The 24,562-nt window shown below is 41.6% G+C and overlaps 1 protein-coding gene across 1 annotated transcript in view; it reads left to right on the forward strand.

Annotated features, from left to right (window-relative positions):
• PHAF1 (phagosome assembly factor 1) overlaps positions 1-24,562 on the forward strand; it is a 110,958-nt gene that overhangs the window by 61,829 nt on the left and 24,567 nt on the right. The window contains exons 7-11 of the mRNA XM_067471011.1: positions 5,294-5,388; positions 10,736-10,833; positions 13,438-13,550; positions 15,662-15,795; positions 23,190-23,273. Coding sequence (XP_067327112.1) covers positions 5,294-5,388; positions 10,736-10,833; positions 13,438-13,550; positions 15,662-15,795; positions 23,190-23,273 — 524 coding nt within the window. The remainder of the gene's footprint in view (positions 1-5,293; positions 5,389-10,735; positions 10,834-13,437; positions 13,551-15,661; positions 15,796-23,189; positions 23,274-24,562) is intronic.

Consider the following 24,562-nt stretch of genomic DNA (forward strand, 5'->3'; position numbering starts at 1 on the left):
GCTGGCAGGTGGTACTTGTGACATAAGTTCCAGTGAATCATCTGGGCCACAGAATTGTGTCTTTGTTTGTAGTCCGTCTGTGCGATTTTCTTGCAACAGACGGATCCATGGTTTCATCAGCTTCCTTGCACAGTCTGCATTTTGGGTCATCCACTGATTCTTCGATCCTGGCCTTAATGACATTGGTTCTGATGGCTTGCTCCTGGGCTGCAAGAATCAGGCCTTCTTCTGTCTCCTTCTTCGGGGTTCCATTCATGAGCCATCACCAGGCCTTCTCCTTGTCAACTTTTACACACAATATACACACACACACACACACACGCACGCGCGCACGCACACACACACATACACATACACATGGGTGGGAGGGGGGTTATCTTCTTCCATTTCTCTTCAAAGTGGGGTTTTCTGCTTGTATTTCTTCCTTCTTGAGTTGGAACATTTCTTCGGATTTCCCCCGGTGGTGGATCAGTCCTTATTTTATGTATATCCTTTGTGTGCATGTACATATATATGCCCCTGCACAACCACACATTTGTATATAGGTATGTATATATATATATATACAGTCACCTAATTCCATTTCTTAAATTAGTAGTTTCACTTTGTTTTCTTTTAGCCATGTCTTCACTGAAGTCCAATCTGTCATCTTCATTGGCTTATTTTGTACTAGCGGTCCCCTGCCACGCATTGCTGTGGCCCAGTCTGGTGATATGGAAAATAAAGTAATTAAAAAGTGCTGTAATGTCTTTATACTTGTGGGTAAACAGTATTTCTTGATGTTTCTTTGACATTGTTGATGTAGAGATTGTCTGGCTTGCCTACTCTGGAACATGCAACATATAATTGTCCATCTTTAGGAGTCCCTTTCAAATCTATAATACTTTATCTGTGTGTGTGTGAATCATATATATCTATCTATATCTATGGCTGGATGGCTCTCTGTCAGGAGAAGGGAGTTGGACTGGATGGCCTTAAGTATTTTCTGTTGGTCATGGGGGTTCTGTGTGGGAAGTTTGCCCCAATTCTCTCATTTGTGGGGTTCATTCAGAATAGTCTTTGATTGTAGGTGAACTATAAATCCCAGTAACTATAACTCCCAAATGCCAAGGTCTATTTTCTCCAAATTCCATCTGAGTTCATATATGGTCATATGGAATATTCATGCCAAGTTTGGTCCAGATCCATCATTGTTTGAGTCCACAGTGCTTTCTGGATGTAGGTGAACTACAACTCTCAAAGTCAAGGTCAATGTCCACCAAACACTGCCAGTATTTTCTGTTGGTCATGGGAGTCCTGTGTGCCAAGTTCGGTTTAATTCCATCGTTGGTGGAGTTCAGAATGCTCTTTGATTATAGGTGAACTATAAATCCCAGCAACTACAACTCCCAAATGACAAAATCATATTTTTTTGAGTGATGGTTACTCCTTGTGTAGTGAGATGTTTTGTTGCCAAATTCGGTGTGATTTCGTTCATTGGTTCTTTTGTTTTTAAGCCACTCATTATGACATGAGTATTTATATATATATATAGATTTTTGATAGTAGAAATGTTAGTTTGTCCATATTCATAGTGTCGAGGATTTTCTTTACCCAGTCCTCTTTTTGCGGTCTTATTTTTTCAGTTTCCATAATTTTGCATAATTCAGTCTTGCCGCCGTGGTCATGTAGACAAATAGTTTGTCCTCATTTGTATTCCATTGAGTGTCTGTAAAACTTAGTAGAAAATAGTCTGGTTTGAAAGGGATCTTCTTCATTACTCTCTGACAGATGTCATGGATTTCTTTCCAATAAGCCTTAGCTATTTCGCAGTTCCACCATATGTGGATGAAAGTCCCTTTGCACTTCCCACACGAAATTCAAAATAGCAAAATTCAGTAAAAATCTTAATGACAAATGCTGGACATGTGGGAAGTATTATTATTATTATTATTATTATTATTATTATTATTTCTTACCTGCCTCTTCCCTTGGTCGAGGCAGTTCACAGCTTCAAGATGATAAACCTTGGATAGATGCACTAATGTCTGTCCTGAGGCAAGCTTTGTTTCCTCATTGGTCTTGTTTTCGTCATGTTGTCCCGTCATAGTCTTTGCTCCAGCAGGTTTTGCAAGTTACTAGAGTGCTCTCCAGGATCCTGTTAGACCAGAAACGGGTGTACCCCACAGGATGCAATGTCTCTTTTGAAATGTCCTCAATCATTACCTTCTTTCTGATCCTGGGCTAAAACCATATATCAGTTCACTGGTTCGCACTGGGAGATTTCGTTTGAGTGTGGGCTGCCTTGCTTCCCCAAATTTATTCAGATTACAGAGCCCCGAATGTGTTTCCCTCAATCCCAATCCCAATTCAATCCAACAAAATGCCTTGACTGTAGAATATATTTCTTAAAGATGACTGTAAGGACCTTCCCCATAATTTATGTGTCGGCTCAGGCTATGTTTCTCTGGGATACAAAAGCACACCTTTTGGCACAAAAATCCAACATTGGCCTTTAACACCGTGGCAATTATTCCCGTGAAAGGATGCCACATAATCAAAAGCTGAATACATTTTGGAATTTCCCATAAATGCATTTCTCAGATGCATTTTGCTCCCTAGCCTTCATTTATCAGAAATCAAGGTTCAGATAGGTTCTTACCGTAAGACTGAACAAAAGGCTTATGAAAGGCTGGAGGGCAAATGTAAATGGTTCAAAACTTTCCCCAGAGATGCACTTTTCAGGAGAGATGTGTTCCAGCTTTCCTATACTCAGTGAACAAGATCTTGTGCTGATACTTGTCTAATATTCAGTATTTTTTGTCTGCATCACCCTTTCCCCAAGAGCTGAAATATATTAGTTCTGTATACTTGTAAGGCATTCATCTGTTGGAGAAATTGGAGGTTGGCCATAGAATTGCATTGGGAAACCTAGATATCCCTAGAGAATGAATGAATAAGTGTGTATGTATGTATGTATGTATGTATGTATGTATGTATGTAAAAGGAAGAGGGGCCGACCAAGGACAAGATGGATGGATGGCATCCTTGAAGTGACTGGACTGACCTTGAAGGAGCTGGGGGTGGTGACGGCCGACAGGGAGCTCTGGCGTGGACTGGTCCATGAGGTCACGAAGAGTCGGAGACGACTGAAAGAATGAACAACAACATGTATGTATTGGAGCCCCCAGTGGCATTGTTAGTTAAACCTCTGACCTGCTAAACTTTCTGATTGAAAGGTTGCAGGTTTGAATCCGGGGAGCAGGGTAAGCGCCTGCTTTTAGCCCCAGCTTCTGCCAACCTTGTTGTTGTTCATTCATTCAGTCATTTCTGACTCATGGTGACCTCATGGACCAGCCCATGCCAGGATATATTAAATCCAAAATCAGAGCTTGTCTTCAACCATGAACAAGAGAACTCAGGCTTAGCTTCTCACTCTAATGCAGTGTTGCCTGAACTGATCTTAAGGTAAACGACTTGTTGTCTAATAGATACCCACGAAATCATTCCGTTTCTCGTGAATTTCTTTCACAACTGTACCACATAATCTCTCTGAATGTTGTTTTTGTTCATTCGTTCAGTCGTTTCCAACTCTTCGTGACCTCATGGACCAGCCCACGCCAGAGCTCCCTGTCGGCCTTCACCACCCCCAGCTCCTTCAAGGTCAATCCAGTCACTTCAAGGATGCCATCCATCCATCTTGCCCTTGGTCGGCTCCTCTTCCTTTTTCCTTCCATTTCCCCCAGCATCATTGTCTTCTCTAAGCTTTCCTTTCTTCTCATGATGTGGCCAAAGTACTTCATCTTGGCCTCTACTATCCTTCCCTCCAAAACATGCAAATGTAAGTAGATCACTAGGTACCACTCCAGCGGGAAAGTAACAGCACTCCATGCAGTCATGCTGGCCACATGACCTTGGAGGTGTCTGTGGACAATGCTGGTTCTTCGGCTTGGAAATGGAGATGAGCACCAACCCCCAGAGTTGGACACGACTGGACTTAATGCCAGGGGAAAACCTTTACCTTACCTTTAACCTATGTATGGTATATATATGGGGGGGGGGGGGGAGAGCACAGTGCATCTCAACCTTCCTAATGCCACAACCCCTTTAATACAGTTCCTCATGTTGTGGTGACCCCCAACCACAACATTATTTTCGTTGCTTCTTCACAACTGTAATTTTGCAACTGTTGTGGATTGTAATGTAAATATCTGATATGCAGGAAGTATTTTCATTCACTGGACTAAATTTGACACAAACACCCAATACGCCCAAGTTTGAATACTGGTGGGGTTGGGGGGTGGGGTGATTTTGTCATTTGGGAGTTGTAGTTACTAAGTGTTATAATTTACCTATCATCAAAGAGCACCCTGAACTCCACCAATGATGGAATTGAATCAAACTTGGCACACAGAACTCTCCTGATGAACAGAAAATACTGGAAGGGTTTGATGGGCATTGACCTTGAGTTTGGGAGTTGTGGTTCTCCTACATCCAGAGAGCACTGTGGACTCAAACAGTGATGGAACTGGACCAATTTTGGCATGGGTACTTAATATGCCCAAATGTAAACAATGGTGGAGTTTAGGGAAAATAGACCTTGACATTTAGGAGTTGTAGTTACTGGGATTTATAGTTCACCTACAATCAAAGAGCATTCTGAACTCCACAAACAATGGAATTGAGCCAAACTTGGCACACAGAACTCCCATGACCAACAGAAAATACTGGAAGGATCTGGTGGGCATTGACCTTGAGTTTGGGAGTTGTAGTTCTCCTACATTCAGAGAGCACTGTGGACTCAAACAGTGATGTAACTTGACCAAACTTGGCATGGGTACTCAATGTGCCCAAATGTAAATACTGGAGGAGTTTAGGGAAAATAGACCTTGACATTTAGGAGTTGTTGTTATTGGGATTTATAGTTCACCTACAATCAAAGAGCATTCTGAACCCCACAAATGATAGAATTGAGCCAAATTTCCCACACAGAACACCCATGACCAACAGAAAATATCATGTTTTCAGATGGTCTTTGGCGACTCCTCTGACAGCCCCTCATTTTTCTCATTGAAACCAAGGACTGACTCATGTCCCTCCCACTTGCCCACCTTGGAAATGTCTAATGGGGTCCCATACTAGATTTTTAAAAATATGTATTTGTAGTTGTCCAAAAGACAAGTCGAAGCTTCAGAGATGCTCTCATAGTTGTTCTGATTAAGAACTGAACTACTTGTTGTTGTCGCCAGACTAAAAAGACTAGAAAGTGAAGAATGAGTGTGTTCATTTCTCTCTTGTGTGTCTCCTTCTCCAGTGTACAACTCTGCGGAGCAACTTTTCCACCTCAACTTTAGAGGACTGTCTTTTTCCTTTCAGTTGGACTCCTGGACTGAAACTCCAAAGTATGAGGTCAGACATCATGGTTAATATATAATTGCTAAGCAGGGTAGTTGCTATGTTTTGGAAAGCTTAGGAATGAACTTCTTTTGACTTAATACATTGCTTTTTGTTGTGTATGTTGCCTTTTAGGAGGAGGGTATTTCACTTAACATGGGGTCTAGTAGCCAAACCATCCAGGACCTGTGGATATGGGGGTCCCCTGTGGATATGGGAGCTGTACTGCATTTGAAAACAGGATAGTTTCAAACCATGAATTAGATCAGTAGTTTTGATTATACTGGTTCATATACAGATGTTGCACAAAACTGGGAAGCAGACGCAGGATGGGTATGAAACGGGAAAGAACGCACAAATCTTCAGAGCAAAAATAAATCTGAAATTGTGCACATGGGGAAATATAAACAAATGGGGAACAGCAATTTTCAGAGAAATGGGCAAAATGTGATATTAGCACCATTTAAAATGGCTGTGCTCCAAACTTTTTGCCCTGAAGAAATCCTTGAAATAAAGATCAAGTGTCAGGAAAAACATTGATTGATTGACAGACAGACAGACGATAGACAGACGGATAGATGACAGATAGATAGATGATAGACAAGCAGATCGATGACAGATAGATGATTGACAGACAGATAAATGATAGACAGACAGATAGATAGGTGATAGACAGATAGACAGACAGACAGATAGATAGATGATTGACAGAGAGACAGATAGATGATAGACAGACAGACAGACAGACAGACAGATAGATAGATAGATAGATAGATGAGATAGATAACAGACAGATAGATGATACAGACAGACAGATAGATAGATTATAGAGATAGATAGATGATAAGCAGACAGATAGATGATAATACAGACAGGTAGACAGATAGATGATAGACAGATAGATAACAGATAGATAGTTGATAGATAGACATACAGATAGATAGAAGACAGATAGATGATACAGACAGACAGAAAGATAGAGGATAGACAGACAGATAGAAAAATAGATGATAGACAGACAGATAGATGATACAGATAGGTGATAGACAGATGATAAGACAGACAGACAGATAGATGATCCACACAGACAGATAGATGATAGACGATAGATAAATGACAGTTAGATATACAGATAGATGATAGACAAACAGATAGATGACAAATAGATAGATATAGACAGACAAACAGATAGATAGATAGATAGATAGATAGATAGATAGACAGACAGACAGAAAGATAGACAGATGACAAATAGATAGATATAGACAGACATACAGATAGATGATAGACAAACAGATAGATAGATGACAAATAGATATAGACAGACATGCAGATAGATAATAGACAGATAGATAATAGACAGATAATTATACAGACAGACACAGATAAATAGATGATAGACAGACAGACAGACAGATAGATGCACACAGATAGATAGATAATAGACAGAAAGACAGATAGATGATAGATAGATAGATTGATAGATTGACAGATATAGATAGATAGATGATAGCCAGATAGATCGCTAGACAGACAGCTAGATAGTTAATCAGACAGACAGGCAGATAGATAATAGACAGACAGATGGATTGATGATAGACAGACAGATAAATATATAGATGATAGATAGATAGATAGATAGATAGATAGATAGATAGATAAATAGATCCCCCCCAACCCCAAAAATAGGTTTTTTTAAAAAAAATCATAATTTCTCATTTATTTATTTATTTATTTCATCTACTTATACCCCGCCCTTCTCACCCCGGGGGGGACTCAGGGCGGCTTACAAAGGAGGCACAATTAGATGCCCAAATCACACAAGAAACAATACAAAATATAACAGTTCAACAATTAAAATGAAACATCAATACCAATTAAAATCATAAAAACTATCTCATGTCAGAGTCCATATATCAGAGTCCATATATCCATTCCATTCCATTGTCCTTGTCTATCGATAGGTCCTTTAATCAGTTGTCAGCATGGCCAAAAGCTTGGTCCCACATCCAGGTCTTTAGTTTTTTCCTAAACGCTAGAAGGGAAGTCGTCGATCTGATCTCCACGGGGAGTGAGTTCCACAGGTGGGGGGCCACCACTGAGAAGGCCCTGCTCCTCGTCCCCGCCAGTCTCACTTGTGCCACTGGCGGGGTCGAGAGCAGGGCCTCCCCAGAAGATCTTAAACTTCGAGGTGGGATGTAGAGGGAGATCCGTTCGGACAGATACACTGGGCCGGAACCGTATAGGGTTTTGTAGGTCAAAACCAGCACTTTGAATTGTGCTCGGAATTGGATCGGCAGCCAGTGGAGCTGACGCAACAGGGGGGTGGTGTGCTCCCTGTACGCCGCTCCGGTGAGCAATCTGGCTGCTTCTCGCTGGACTAGTTGAAGTTTCCGAGCAGTCTTCAAAGGCAACCCCACGTAGAGTGCGTTGCAGTAATCCAACCGGGATGTGACAAGAGCGTGGACCACCGTGGCCAGATCCGACTTCCCAAGGTACGGGCGCAGCTGGCGCACAAGTTTTAATTGTGCGAAAGCTCTCCCGGCCACCGCTGAGACCTGGGGTTCCAGGCTCAGCGATGAGTCCAGGATCACTCCCAAGCTGCGAACCTGCGTCTTCAGGGGGAGTGTAACCCCGTCTAACACAGGCTGTAACCCTATACCCTGTTCGGCCTTCCGACTGACCAGTAGGACCTCTGTCTGCTCTGGATTCAATTTCAATTTGTTAGCTCTCATCCAGTCCGATACAGCGGCTAAACACCGGTTCAAGGTCTGGACAGCCTCCTTGGTGACAGGTGAGAAGGAATGACAGATTTGGACGTCATCTGCATAGAGATAGCATCTTAGTCCGAAACTCCGAATGATCTCTCCCAGCGGCTTCATGTAGATGTTAAATAACATCGGGGACAAGATAGAACCCTGTGGGACTCCACACAACAACGGTTGTGGGGCCGAACAGGTGTCACCCAGTAACACCTTCTGGGTCCGTCCCTCAAGGAAGGATCGAAGCCACCGCAAAGCAGTGCCTCCGAGCCCCATATCCATGAGGCGGCCCAGAAGGATACCGTGATCGACGGTATCGAAAGCAGCTGAGAGGTCCAGCAGAACTAACAGGGACACACTCCCCCTGTCTAGCTCCCTGCGTAGATCATCTACCAAGGCGACCAAGGCTGTCTCAGTTCCATGTCCCGGCCTAAAGCCAGACTGTGCCGGGTCTAGATAATCAGTGTCTACCAGAAACCCCTGGAGTTGTGTTGCCACCACACGTTCCATGACCTTGCCCAAATAGGGGAGATTGGAAACAGGCCGATAGTTGTCAAATTGAGTGGGATCCAGTGATGGTTTCTTCAACAGCGGTTTTATAATAGCTTGTTTTAAGCTCGCTGGAAATTTTCCTTCCTGTAAGGAGGCATTAACCATCACCTTCATCCACTCTGCCAAACCCCCTCTGGCTTCTTTTATCAGCCAGGAAGGGCAGGGGTCTAGGATGCATGTGGTGGGTCGCACCTCTCCAAGGATCCTGTCCACATCCTCAAGCCGAACCAATTGAAACGAATCCAACAAAACTGGACAAGCAGATGCTCTCGTTACATCCCCAGAGACTGCCGTTAACATGACGCCAAAACCCGACCGGATCCGCTCAATTTTATCCGCAAAGGATCGAGCAAATGCTTCACAGCGAGCCACCGAGTTGTCCGAGGCCTCGCTTTTTGGCGGATTTAACAGGCCCCTGACAACTCGGAAAAGCTCCGCTGGACGATTCTTCGCTGATGCAATATTGGCTGTGATGAATGTTTTCTGAGCTGCCGCTATTGCCACACCGTAGGACCTTAAAAAGGCATTCAGGTGTGTTTGGGCTGGATTGGTGGGATTCTGGCGCCACACGCACTCTAACCTCCTCTTCTTTCGCTTCATCGCTGCCAGCTCCTCGGTAAACCAAGAGGCTGGTTTAGCTCGGTTACTCGAGAGGGGGCGTTCCGGAGCGATAGTGTCAATTGCCCTGGTCAACTCATTATTCCAACGAGAGACCAGAGCATCGACAGTATCACTAGCCAAGGAGGTGGAAAGATCCCCAAGAGCCGTCAGGAGTCCATTTGGATCCATAAGTCTCCTGGGGCGGACCATTCTAATGGGCCCACCACCCCTGCGGAGGTTAGGAGGCCCAGTTAGTCTAAAACTGATCAGGTGGTGATCGGTCCATGGCAATGGGGTGATGGTCGGCTCCTCCGTCCCGTCACCTTCATCCCATCCCTGGGCAAAAACCAAATCTAAAGTGTGCCCAGCACTATGGGTGGGACCAGATATTAATTGGGACAGGCCCATGGTTGCCATGGCGGCCATGAAGTCCTGAGCCGCACCAGAAAGAGGGGCCTCGGCATGGACGTTGAAATCTCCCAAGACCAAGAGCCGTTGGAAGCTCAACGCCATGTCCGAGACCACTCCCGCTAGCTCAGGTAGGGAGACTAGTGCAGCGGGGTGGTCGGTACACTAACAGAATCCCTATCCTGTCCCGGTCACCTATCCTAAAGCCGGCACATTCAAAGGAAGATGATTGTGGGATGGGACACCTGATCAGTGGAATAAAGTCCTTATAGACCACTGCGACTCCGCCTCCCCGCCCTCCAAGCCTTGGTTGGTGCTGAACGGAATAACCTGGTGGACAGAGTTGGGAGAGATTGACCCCTCCCCCCTCGTCCAACCAGGTCTCCGTTATACAAGCCAGGTCGGCTCGTTCTTCTTGGATTAGATCTTGAATGATAGAAGATTTTCCATTTACCGACCTGGCATTGAACATGGAAATCCTAGCAACCTTCCAGAAAACCCTATGATCCCATCTCTGAAACCAGGCTTCGTTACTTTCAGGATATAAACTGTATAATTTATAACTTAGTTTGGCCTAAAGTTACCATGATTGAAGTAAGTATCGTGTTCAGGACTACATTTAGCATAATATATCCAGAAAAGAACTACAAATAGGATGTTGGTTTTGTAATTTTGTTGCAAAAGGAACTGCAAGTGTCTGTAGCATGAAAGCCCTGTTTTGCTTTTGGCCTTGTCTCATCAAGTTCTCAGGAGTGCCCGGCAAACACAAGCCTTTCGATTTGCATAAAAAGAACCGAGGAAAGGAAACTAAGGCCGGGAATTGCCATGATGTGTAATGCTTTATTTACTGTATTTGTATACTGCCTTTCTCAGCCTGTGGGCGACTCAAGGCGGTTAACAGGGCAAAATTCAATGCTTACAACGTCATAAATACAATTAAAAACATAACATATAATAAAAACTAGACAAATCAATCTACACTGTATATTTTTGCATTTGCACATTTTGCAATTAGAATGACTCTATTCTTATCTCCGCAGCCAAACTTTGCCCATGGCCTCGCTTCTCTGCAAATCCCCCATGGGGCAACTGTGAAACGCATGTACATCTACAGTGGAAACAGCCTACAGGATACCAAGTACGTAACTCTTGCCTTGAAACAAATGCCTCCAAATAAATAGTAAATATTCATTATGGCCTCATGTAAGCCACCCCGAGTCCCCTTTGAGGAGATGGTGGTGGGATATAAATAAAGATTATTATTATTATTATTAAATATCAATTGATTGTCTCCTTGGGTTGCTGTGAGTTTTCTGGGCTGTATGCCTATGTTCCAGAAGCATCCTCTCCTGACGTTTCACCCACATCTATAGCAGACATCCTCAGAGGTTGTGAGGTCTATTGGAAACTAGGAAAATTGGGTTTATATAACTGTGAAATAATGTCCAGGGTGGGAGAAAGAACCCTTGTCTGTTTGACGCAAGTGTGAATGTTGTAATTGGTCACCTTGAGTAGCATTGAATAGCCTTGCAGTTTTAAATCCTAGCTGGTTGCTGCCTGGGGGAATCCAGGTTACAGAAGCACTCTCTCCTGATGCTTCACCCACATCTATGGCAAGCATCCTCAGAGGTTGTGAGGTCTGTTGGAAATTAGGCAAGTACACTCTGGTGTGTGTGTGTGTGTGTGTGTGGAATGATGTCCAGGGTAGGAGAACGAGCCCTTGTCAGTTTGAGGCAAGTGTGAATGCTGCAATTGGTCATCTAGGTTAGCATTGAATAGCCTTGCAGTTTTAAATCCTGACTGGTTACTGCCTGGGTGAATCCTTTGTTGGGAGGTGTTAGCTGGCCCTGATAATTTCCTGTCTGGAATTCCCCTGTTTTTCTTAGTGTTGCTCTTTTTTTATGTCATTGGAGGGAGGGCCATTGGTGTCCCCTGAGTATGGGAGTTACAGGTATTTGTGGAAGTAGGAGCCTGTCTGTGGAAGTAGACACCCCAGCTACACACATACATACATATTTTCACTTTTATTATGTGCATAGATAGATAGATAGATAGATAGATAGATATGTTTTGGAATATTTTCATATACATAATCTTGAAAATGGGACTTAATTTCTGGGTAGCTTACATTACAATGGGTGTAAACAGATAGATAGATAGATAGATAGATAGATAGATAGATAGATAGATATGTTTTGGAATATTTTCATATACATAATCTTGAAAATGGGACTTAATTTCTGGGTAGCTTACATTACAATGGGTGTAAACAGATAGATAGATAGATAGATAGATAGATAGATAGGTAGGTAGGTAGGTAGGTAGGTAGGTTTTGGAATATTTCCATATACATAATTTTGAAAACGGGACTTAATTTCTGGGTGGCTTACATTACAATGGATTTAAACAGTAAAAATAATTTTAAAAACCAGATGCCATATTAGACATATGGCAAATCTAAAAGTTGAATAATTTTTAGATGGGGCGTATTTACCATTAAAATGTACATTTTTGAGAGATAAATATAAAAAGGTGTATAATATTTAAATGTGCTTCAAAACGGATGTGAAAACAAAACAGAACAAATTCAAGGATAGAAGATGAAGAAACGGAGAGTTGTCATTATTCATTCTTGGTGATCATGTTCAGATTTGGTTTTTCTCCATTATTTATTTAATCCCCATGTTAGCACTAACATTTTATGTCAGTCCTTTGAATGGAAAGACCTCTTTGTGCAATTAATTTCACATTTATTTATCGTATCAAGAACAAACCAAGGGTAGAGTTGCAATGCATGTTTTTAAAAAACACAGAGTTTTAAAGACTTGCCATTATATTAAATGTCCTTTCACCATTCGTTGGCCACTTGGAGTGCCCCTGATGTTGCTGAGAAAACAGAATGAACTCACAATCATTGTTGGGGTTCAGCCTGCGTGTGAACCTGAACCTGATTCTCTGATTGTATTTCCTGATGCAACTGAACAGGCTACTGAACATGTTTTTCCCCCTGATGGTTTGGAAACTGTTGATTCTGAGGTCAGTGGCTTGGAAAGTGAAACTACATTTCCTGATGGGAATGTTTCAGAATCAAGCGGTGATAGCTCTCCAGAGGAGCTAGCACCTGCCTTTTTTAATGAGGATAGAAAAGGACAGATTTGGAAAAGCTGGAGTGAATCGCAGAGTCTGCAAAGGTCAAGCAGATTAAAGGAAAGGGAGGCACAGGCTTCAAAGCCTGGAGGCGTGTCCCGAAACAGTTTCTTTAGTTTAAAGTGTCTCTCCCCGGGCTGTCTCGTTAGATCAAGCATCGTTTAGACTGAGGCAATACCTTGGCAGATTTCCCGTTTCCCATGGCCTGCATTCCCAGAGGCTTCTAGTTTCCAAGTACGGTTAGTGAAATGCTAACAGGTTCCAGGTTTTTATAGTGTTACTTTTGGAATTTTGATCTAGTTCAGAGATATTCCTGACTGCTGAATTTTACTGTGGCTTTTTGACTTTGTCTTTTCCTCTATTTTGTAACCATTTTTCATCAATAAAAAAGGATTGTTTTTCCCCACAGTCAAGTGTGGTGGATTAATATCTTATGGTCTTGTTTCCTGATCTGGGTTGCAACAATCATTCCCATTAAAGTTTATTAATCCAGAGACTGGAGTGAACAAAGCTCGATAACACTGAAGAACTCAATTTCCTTGCTCTCCCTTCTGTGTGGCCTTATTGTTGTTTATGATTTTCCTTTACTTTTCAGGGCTCCTCCGATGCCCCTCAGCTGTTTCCTTGGAAATGTGTATGCAGAGAGCGTTGACGTTCTGAGAGATGGAGCTGGGCCCTCAGGTTTACGGCTCCGCTTACTCACTGCAGGTAGAATATCTGGGCAGAAGTTTTTATTCCCTTATTAAGGCATAAACATATGTGTGGCCATCTGGGTATAATGCAGATGCAGAACAACAAGCTATCTTCAATACTTTCCTTTGACTTTTCCCTGACTACATGTGTATTGGAAAGGTCTCTGGTCTGCTTTATTTGGTTCCAGACGCATAATGAAATCAGGTTTGCTGTGTAAGGAGAAGAGCAGCCTTTCAGACTCTGGTCAAAGTAGAATTTTTTTGTGGAACTCCATCATAGAATCATAGAGTTGGAAGAGACCTCCTGGGCCATCCAGTCCAACCCCATTCTGCCAAGAAGCAGGAATATTGCATTCAAATCACCCCCGACAGATGGCCATCCAGCCTCTTTTTAAAAGCCTCCAAAGAAGGAGCCTCCACCACACTCCAGGGCAGAGAGTTCCACTGCTGAACAGCTCTCACAGTCAGGAAGTTCTTCCTAATGTTCAGGTAGAATCTCCTTTCTTGTAGTTTAAAGCCATTGTTCCGTTGCGTCCTAGTCTCCAGAGAAGCAGAAAACAAGCTTGCTCCTTCCTCCCTATGACTTCCTCTCACATGGCTATCATGTCTTCTCTCAACCTTCTCTTCTTCAGGCTAAACATGCCCAGCTCTTTAAGCCACTCCTCATAGGGCTTGTGCTCCTATCAGCAATTGAAAATGCTTGGGACCAGAAGTGTTTTGGATTTCAGATTTTTTGATTACTTGTATTTGGATACGGTATATGTATGTAAGGAGATATCTTGGCGATGAGACCTGTGTCTAAACACGAAATTCATGTATGTTACATTGTTGTTTATTTGTTCAGTCACTTCCGACTCTTGGTGACCTCATGGACCAGCCCACATCAGAGCTCCCTGTCAGCCGTGGCCACCCCCAGCTCCTTCAAAGTCACTTCAAGGATACCATATAGCCACCTTGCCCTTGGTCGGCCCCTCTTCCTTTTTCCTTCCATTTTCCCAGCATTATTCTGTTCTCCAAGCTTTTCTGTCTTCTCATTATGTGGCCAAAGTACTTCGTCTTTGCCTCTAATATCCTCCCATCCAGTGAGCAGTTGGGGTCCAAGCTACTCTCAGGATTTTTCTCCAACGCCACAGTTCCAAAGCGTCCATCATCCTTCACTCATTTATCTATATAAATAAAAATGTAATGTTCATTTGTGGGATTAACATAACTCAAAAACCACTGGATGAATTGACACCAAATTTGAACAGCATACACTTAACAACCCAATGTATGTCCTTCACTCATAAAAATTGATTTTGTCATTTGAGAGTTGTAGTTGCTGGAATTTATAGTTCACCTACAATCAAAGAGCATTCTGAAATCCACCAATGATGGAATTGAACCAACCTTTGGACACAGAACTCCCATGACCAACAGAAAACACTAGAAGGTTTGGTGGACATTGACCTTGAGTTTGGGAGTTGTAGTTCACCTACATCTAGAGAGCACTGTGGACTCAAGCAATGATGGATCTGGACCAAACTTGGCACAAATATTCCATATGCCCAAAGATGAACACAGATGGAGTTTGGGGAAAATAGACTTTGATATTTGGAATTTGTAGTTACCTGGATTTATAGTTCACCTACAATCAATGAGTATTCTGAATCCCACAAACAACAGAATTGGGGCAAACTTCCCACACAGAACCCCCATGACCACCAGAAAATACTTAAGGCCATCCAGTCCAACTCTCTTCACCAGGGCAAGAAAACGTAATCAAAGCCTTCCTGACAAAGAGCCATCCAGCCATAGGTATAGATAGGTAGATAGATAGATATGATTCCCATACACACACAGATCTAGTAGCATAGATTTGAAAGGGACCCCTAAAGAACAACAACTATATGTTGTAGGCATACCAGACAATCTCCACATCAACACTGACAAAGAAACAACAAGAAATACTGTTTACCCACAAACATAAAGATATTAGATATATTAGAAACCAACACTTTCTCATTACTTTATTTTCCAGATCACCAGACTGGGCCACAGCAACGGGTGGCAGGGGACGGCTTGTGTGTGTGTGTGTGTGTGTGTAAACTGGAAATAACCTGGTTCTGTTTCGCCTGTTTCCTTTAGGATGCGGCCCTGGCGTATTAGCGGATGCCAAGATGCGGGTATTTGAGCGCTGCGTGTATTTCGGTGATTCGTGCCAAGATGTGCTGAGCACCTTGGGATCTCCTCACAAAGTTTTCTACAAGTCAGAAGATAAGGTCAGAGGAAATCATACATCAGTACAGATTATTGTTCTTATTAGATTACTAAAGCATCTAATAGCACTATGTAACACAAATTTTGTTCATGAGTTATAAATGCCATTTCCTAATTGGTTCTATCGTAACAACATGAAAAAAAGTTTATTAAACTGCAAAAACTTGGCCTTTGCAGAAGGGACATCCTTTAGCAAATTTTGCTATAATTTTTCATTAAATATCTAGAGTGTTGTCGAAGGCTTTCATAGAATCGCAGGGTTGCTGTGAGTTTTCCAGCCTGTCTGGCCATGTTCCAGAAGCATTCTCTCTTGACGTTTCGCCTACATCTATGGCAGGCATCCTCAGAGATTGAGGGGTCTGTTAGAAACTAGGAAAACGGGGGTTATATATCTGTGGAATGTCCAGGGTGGGAGAACGAACTCTTGTCTGTTGGAGGCAAGTGTGAACGTTGCAATTGGACACCTTTGACTAATTATTATTATTATTATTATTATTATTATTATTATTATACCCTGCCACCATCTCCCCAATGGGGACTCGGAGCAGCTTACATGGGGCCAAGCCCAGACAACATATTACAACAAAATAAAACCAGAGCATAAACAATAAACAACATCATCAAATAACATTAAAAAAAATTATAAACACAGTCATAAAATAACATTCCAATAAGCACAATCACAATAACAATGGGCGGGCCACATGTACAGGATGAAAACAATTCTAAAACTCTAATGAGATAAAAATAGGAGCAAGTTATCTGCTAAAAACATACATAGTTGTGAAGCTAAACTTCCCATTTGGTGGGCGTGTGTTCCAGCGGGAAGAGAGTTGAGGGGTGCAATGGTGTCATATTGTGCACCTACTCGCCTAAGGTGCAGCAGAAGAGCCAGGTTTTAAGGTTCTTTTTTAATGTTTCTAGAGAAGGGGCTTTTACTGATCTCTCCAGGTAATGAGTTCCAAAGTCAGGGAGCCACAGAGGAGAAGGCTCTCTCCCTTGTGCCCACAGCATTGAATAGCTTAGCATTGAATAGCCTTGCAGCTTCGAAGCCTAGTGGCTTCCTGACTGGGAGATCCTTTTTTGAGAGGTGTTAGCTGGGTCTGATGGTTTCCTGTCTGGAATTCTCTGTTTACAGGACAGTAAATAAAGAGCAACACTCAGTAAACAGGGGAATTCCAGACAGGAAACCATCAGGGCCAGCTAACACCTCCCAACAAAGGATTCCCCCAGGCAGGAAGCAGGCAGGCTTTAAAGCTGCAAGGCTATTTAATGTAAATTAAGGTGGCCAATTGGAACATTCACACTTGCCTCAAATAGACAAGAGTTCTTTCTCCCACCCTGGACACCATTCCACAGATAGATAGATAGATAGATAGATAGATAGATAGATAGATAGATAGACAGATAGACATACCCATACACCACTTGACTAGTTTCCAACAGATCTCACAACCTCTGAGGATGCTTGCCATAGATGTGGGTGAAACATCAGAAGAGAATGCTTCTGGAACAGCCCCGAAAACTCATAACAACCTAATAAATGAAATAATAACAATAATAAATAGAGTGAAATCATATATGTAATAATAAAAAATAAATAGAGTAGAAGAATAAATGTAATATAGTAGAGCCTCGCTTATCCAACCTTCGGTTACCCAACGTTCTCCCGGCCCGTTTATGTTGGATAAGCGAGACTCTACTGTTATAACAATTACATTTATATATTAAATAATAGTGATAAAATATGGTGTTCAAAGAACTAATAATTTTTTATTGCATTTATATTCCTTTCATTACAAAAACAATCTCTATAATTCATATAATTACTTTTTTCCCTTTCCCCAGTTGTGCTCCCCCTTGTGCTCCCCATCTCCGGAGTTCTTCTTTTCTTTATACTCCCACCAGAACCTCATTTCTTCTGGTGAGGGTTGGCTCCCATCTTCTTTCCTTAATGTTTCCTCAATAAATATTTTCCATATATTTTCAAAATCATTATCCTTCCTTAGGCCTTTTTTAACTTTTAAATTGCATGTTAATTTGTCATTTATTGCTAATTTCCAAATTTCCTTATACCATTCTTCTATCTTAATTTCCACCTCTCCTTTCCAATATTTTACTATTAGTAGCCTTGCAGCCGTTAACAACATTGTTATCAGATTCTTTTCATTTTCCTTCCATTCATCTGTATTGTAAATAGATAATAATATAGTTGCTGGATTTCTATTAATTTTTTTCTTCATAATACTTTCTATTTCTACTATAACTTTTCCCCAGAAACTCTGTACATATTTGCATTGCCACCACATGTGGATATACGTGCCCCTTTCTTGGCAACCCCTCCAACATTTTTCTGAACAACTCTTATCCATATTATGGATCTTTATTGGGGTCAGGTACCATTTCCATACCATCTTATAGTAGTTTTCTTTTATCCTAATTGATAAATTCTTGAGGTGTCTTGCTCTCCATAATTTTTCCCAATTCCTTTCTCCTATTTTTATTCCCAGTTCTTCTTCCCATAGTTCCCTTGTTTGTATCCCTTTTCTCTCCCCTTTAATCTCTATTAATATTTTGTATATAATACTTGTTATCCCTTTTTGATGCTGATTTCCTTCTTTAGCCAGTTCTTTTAATATTATATTTTCAAATTTCGTTGATTCTCTTTCCCCTAGGCTCTTTCCTTTCCACTTTTTGAACCATTGGTCTAGTTGGACCCAATGGAGCTATGATATATTTAATTTACCTAGGATTTCCTTAATAGTGCTCTTCTCCTTTATTTGTTCCATCCAACTTCCAATTTTATCTAGTTTCTTGTTTTTCAACTCTTTATCCATCACGTTTTTCAGATTTTTAGGAAATTTCCCCTCCATTATAACTGGCATTATTTTAGAATTCCCTTTGATTAGGTTTTTCTTATATTTGTTCCATATTGATAGTATATTTCCCAATGGTACATTTCCCATTTGATTAATTTCCTTTTTTGAGTATTCCTTAAAAAATATATTTTCTAATCTCATTTCTATATCTTTATTATTTATTTCCATCCAGTCTATGTCAGCTTTGTTTAGCATCCCTTCCACCACATGTCTCAATTGGTTCGCTTCATAATAACTTTTGATTTCGGGTAGTCCTAGTCCTCCTTCTTTCTGTAGTTTGTACCAGTAGCATTTATTTATTCTATTCTTTTTCCTGTTGTTACAAAATGTATCTGTTAATTGCTGCCATTTATTCAATTCAATTTCCGAAATTTTGAGGGGTATCATTCTAAATATGAAGTTTACTTTGGGCAGGATTTTCATTTTAAATAAGGCTATTCTGCCAAACCAAGATAGGTGTGCATTGTTATATTCAAGTAATCTTTTCTCTGTTTCTTTCCTTAATACCGCTAAATTTTTCCTTTCCATCTCACTTAGATTCTTAGTTACTACTACTCCTATGTATTTTATATCTTCTTTTAGAGTTATTTTTATCTCCCTCTGACTTTTGAAATCTTCCTCTTCTTCTTTTGTATAGTTAAATAAAATCATTTTTGATTTTCTCCAATTTATTTTCAGCCCATAACATAACTAGATGGGTCTAAATGGTTCTAATGTACTTACAAAACTAGGGGGTGCTAGTGCTTTGCTTCTAAAGTGTTGCTAAAGCTGGTGCTTTGCTTCTAACATGTTTCTAAAGCTTGTCCTTTGCTTCCAAAATGTTTCTAAAGCTGGTGCTTTGCTTCTAAAGTGTTTCTAAAGCTGGTGCTTTGCTTCTAACATGTTTCTATAGCTGGTGCTTTGCTTCTAAAGTGTTTCTAAAGCTGGTGCTTGCTTCTCAAGTGTTTCTAAAGCTGGTGCTTTGCTTCTAAAAATTTTCTAAAGCTGGTGCTTTGCTTCTAAAGTGTTTCTAAAGCTGGTGCTTTGCTTCTAACATGTTTCTATAGCTGGTGCTTTGCTTCTAAAGTGTTTCTAAAGCTGGTGCTTTGCTTCTAAAAATTTTCTAAAGCTGGTGCTTTACTTCTAAAGCGTTGCTAAAGCTAGTGCTTTGATTCTAACTTGTTTCTAAAGCTGGTGCTTTGCTTCTAAAGTGTGTCTAAAGTTCTGGTGGTATAAATTTCAAAACTCGAGCTTGTTTGGAGGTTCTAGCAGGGGAGCGCAGCTATCGTAAACCCGGGACCGAAGACTGGAGACCTCGGTACACTCCTTCTATACCTGGGACGTCGTCCTCTTCCACCGAGCGCGCAGCTTCGGGAGGGACGCACATGGAGCGGTGAGGGAGGAAGGGGACACCCGCCTAGCCAGCCAGATCAGCCGAATCAACCCTGGCGATCAATGGGGTGACAGATGTCGCAGCCAGATCGCCCTCACACCCATCTGGTTAACCCCCAATAACAGCGCCATCAGATCTTTTCATTCGAAATTCCTCCACAAACTATATGGTGCCCCCAACTGTGTCCCGTATGCAGTTCTTTGTCTTGAATCTGGGCAATATTCTATTGAGGCTACTATCTGGCTAATCGTCATTAAATTTTGGCTATCTATACACTATCAAAGTCCCAGAGACTCTCTGACTCAACTCACCTTGAGCGAACTCCACCACTCCAAATGGTGCTCAACTGTCCTAGCAAAGATCGGGGAATTGGGCTACGACAGCGATTTCCTGACCCTACTATCTTTTCCCGAGATTTTTACCCTCATCAAAAGGAGGCTGCTAGATAGGGACCACAACCAATTGTTGAGCTTGGCAAACAAATCCTGCTCACCTATTAACTTGGCAATTCCATACACACAGGGAAATCCAGCCTTTTACATCACAGAGCTCACCAACCCCTCTTACAGAAGAGCCTACATGCTGGCTAGATTTAACATCATGCCATCGCCGCTCCATAGAGGAAGACTCAATGGCCTCCCGAGCGACAAGAGGGTCTGCCTCTGCAGCACAGGACAGCTAGACTCCATACCGCATATTCTCCTGCACTGTCCACTCTACCAGGAGCTAAGATCCAGCCTGCTAACACAAGTTTTAGACTCACTGAAGAACCGCAGCGATTCTGACAAAGTGATTTTGCTTTTAAATTGCCAGGACTTTAGCTGCTGCCTTTCAGTGGCAAGATTCCTGAATGAAGTCTGCAAACTGAATGTGTAGCAAACGAGAAGCCCTTTTTTATTATGTGTACTATTTTTTATACTCTCTGCCATGTTATGCCAATAAAGGCTAGCAAAAAAAAAACAAAACAAAACAAAACAAAACAAAAAATTTCAAAACTCTTACAAAACTTTCAAAATTTCATTATTATTTCATTACTGGAGATTTTTATAACAGAACCAATTAGGAACTGCCATTTATAATGAAATTTGAAAATTTTGTTAGAGTTCTGAAATTTTCACCACCAGAACTTTAGAAACATTTTAGAAGCAAAGCACCAGCGCCCCCTAGTTTTGTAAGTACTTTAGAACCATTTAGAACCATGGATTGCCCATGCTTACTAGATAGGAAAGTTAACAGGACCTGGCTATCCAAATACTTTATTTACTTGAGTATAAGCCGACCCGAATATAAGCCAAGGCACCTAATTTTACCACAAAAAAACTGGGAAAACAGATTGACTCAAGTATAAGCCGAGGGTGGGAAATGCAGCAGTTACTGGTAAATTCCAAAATAAAAATAGATACCAATAAAATTGCATTAATTGAGGCATCGATAGGTTAAATGTTTTTGAATAAAACTGTAAGTTAAGATAAGACTGTCCTCTGATTAAAGCATTATTCTAACCTTCTTCAGTGTAAATGTGTTTACATATCCTTCCAATGATAATAGAGTAAAATAATAAATGTAGTAATAACAATAATAAAGAATAAAATAATAAATGTAATAATAATAATAGAATAAAATAATAAAAATCCTTCCAATAATAATAGAGTAAAATAATAAATGTAATAATAACAATACTAAAGAATAAAATAATAAATGTAATAATAATAGAGTAAAATGATTAATAATAATAATAGTAATAGTAATAATAATAATAGAGTAAAATAATAAAAACCTTGACTCAAGTATAAGCCGAGGGAGACTTTTTCTGCCTTAAAAAAATGACTGAAAAACTAGGCTTATTATACTCGAGTATATACAGTAAGTCACAGCAGACATCTTGTCTCTCCATGCTCACAGGAGGGAGACCGAGAAGCCAATGGAGGAAGGCCTTTCCCTTCCACCTAACTCATCTGCCTATCTAAGTCCTTGATGAGGACTATAACCTTGTGCAGAATGTGGTTGAGTTCCAACATTAAGCAAGGTTAAATCTGGATTCAGTCCATTATCTGTAATGGGGCTGGAGACATTTCTCATGTCTGCCTTAGTGTCCTCAGTCCATTCAAATCAGAGCAGTGCCTTTATGAAGTTCGATTGCAGCATTGCAGCACACCCAAATACCTGGGAGTCACTCTGGACCATGCTCTGACCTACAAGAAGCACTGCCTGAATATCAAGCAAAAAGTGGGCACTAGAAACAATATCATACAAAAGCTGACTGGCACAACCTGGGGATCACAACCAGACACAGTGAAGACATCTGCCCTTGCGCTTTGCTACTCTGCTGCTGAGAACGCATGCCCAGTGTGGAACACATCTCACCACGCTAAAACAGTGGATGTGGCTCTTAATGAGACATGCCGCATTATCACGGGGTGTCTGCGCCCTACACCACTGGAGAAATTACACTGCTTAGCCGGTATTGCACCACCTGACATCCGCCGGGAAGTAGCAGCCAATAGTGAAAGGACCAAGGCAGTGACATCTCCAGCTCATCCTCCGTTTGGGTATCAGCCTGCACGTCAACGACTTAAATCAAGAAATAGTTTTCTAAGATCTACAGAGACACTCGCTGGAACACCTCAGCAAGCGAGAGTCCAAAAGTGGCAGGCTCAAACCCAGAACCTCAATCAATGGCTGATACCAAATGAGAGACTCCCCCTGGGCACACTTGGAAGGCACGGAACAGACTGCGCTCTGGCACCACGGGATGCAGAGCCAACCTTAAGAAATGGGGCTACAAAGTGGAATCCTCGACATGCGAGTGTGGAGAAGAGCAAACCACTGACCACCTGCTGCAATGCAAGCTGGGCCCTGGTACATGCACAATGGAGGACCTCCTTGCGGCAACAGCAGAGGCACTCCAAGTGGCCAGATACTGGTCAAATGACATTTAATCAACTACCAAGCTTGCAAACTTCGTGTTTTGTCTGTCTGTCTGTTTGTTTGTTTTGTTAAAAATGTAATACAACTGTCTGGTTGCTCCTGACACGATAAATAAATAAATGAAGTTGGATAGCAATGGTTGTGTATTTAAAATCTCTTTGTCTCCTTCTTCAAAAAACTGAAGTGTCTCTGGCATTTTTCCGTTCTTTATTTATAGATGAAAATCCATTCGCCTTCTCCTCATAAGCAAGTACCTTCAAAGTGCAATGACTACTTTTTCAACTACTTCACGCTTGGAGTGGTGAGTCGACGGCTTTGACACCCTTCCTCCTTTCCTTCCATTTTATCTTCCGTTTTGATAATACTCATAATCTCTGAGCGTCGGAGTGAATATTGTTCAAATCCTCCAGAGCTCCATTGCCGAGATCGCTGAACCTTCTCCTTTTCCACATTTGCGTGTTTAGTTAGTGGCGCATTTCTGCTCCCGGGGTCTCAGGGAGCTCATTTTCACGTATTTGATATTAAACGTTTGCAGAATGTAATTTGCAAACCGGATTCAGAAATGCTCTGGAGAGAGGATAAGACTTTGCCTGGCTTGTTCAACAGTCAAATGGACTAAAGCAGAAACAATGAGACCCCTATGCAATAAAGAGTGAAGATTGAACTGCATTATATGGTTAGTGTAGACCAGGCATGGGCCAACTTAGGCCCTCCAGGTGTTGTGGACTTCAACTCCCACAATTCCTAACAGCCAGTAGGCTGTTAGGAATTGTGGGAGTTGAAGTCCACAACACCTGGAGGGCCCAAGTTGGCCCATGCCTGGTCTACACTGACCATATAATGCAGTTTAACTGCTTTGAACTGGATTATATGACCATCTAATTTAGTTCAATTGGCACCGGGACTGTGCCATAGCTGGCTGTGTGTCAACTGCATTAAGATCACTTCTGACCAAAAGGTCATGAGTTCGTAAGGTGTTGTGGAGTGAGCTTCCAACCAATTGTGTAGCTTGTTGTCGACCTTTGCAACCCGAAAGACAGTTGCATCTGTCAAGTAGGAAAATCAGGTACCACCTATGCGTGGGGAGGCTAATTTAACTAATTTACGAGGCCATAAAAAAGACTCCAGCAAAGCATGCGGGGAATGAGGAAGTACTTCATCAGTGTCGCAGATGGACGATTAAAGCAACAGCTCCTCTGGCGGCCAGAAAAAGTTAAATAGCCTCTGACTGTCTGTCTATATCTGTTGTGTGTCTTTGGCATTGAATGTTTGCCATATATGTGTACATTGTAATCCGTCCTGAGTCCCCTGCGGGGTGAGAAGGGCGGAATATAAATATTGTAAATAAATAAATAAATAAATTATAATAGCAGTGTAGCTAGGACTTAAGTTGCATGTAAATTCACAACCTTTCACAATGGTTTTGGCATAATGTTTTCTCCCAAATTAAAATAAATATGTCCTTTGAATCATTGCTCTAAGGCAGTGTTTCTCAATCTGGGGGTTGGGACCCTGGAGGGGTCGCGAGGGGGTGTCAGAGGGGTCGCCAAAGACCATCAGACCATCACAGTAATTTTCTGTTGGTCATGG

This window comes from Anolis sagrei, chromosome 8 (genome assembly GCF_037176765.1).
Source record: "Anolis sagrei isolate rAnoSag1 chromosome 8, rAnoSag1.mat, whole genome shotgun sequence".
Lineage (NCBI taxonomy): Eukaryota > Metazoa > Chordata > Lepidosauria > Squamata > Dactyloidae > Anolis > Anolis sagrei.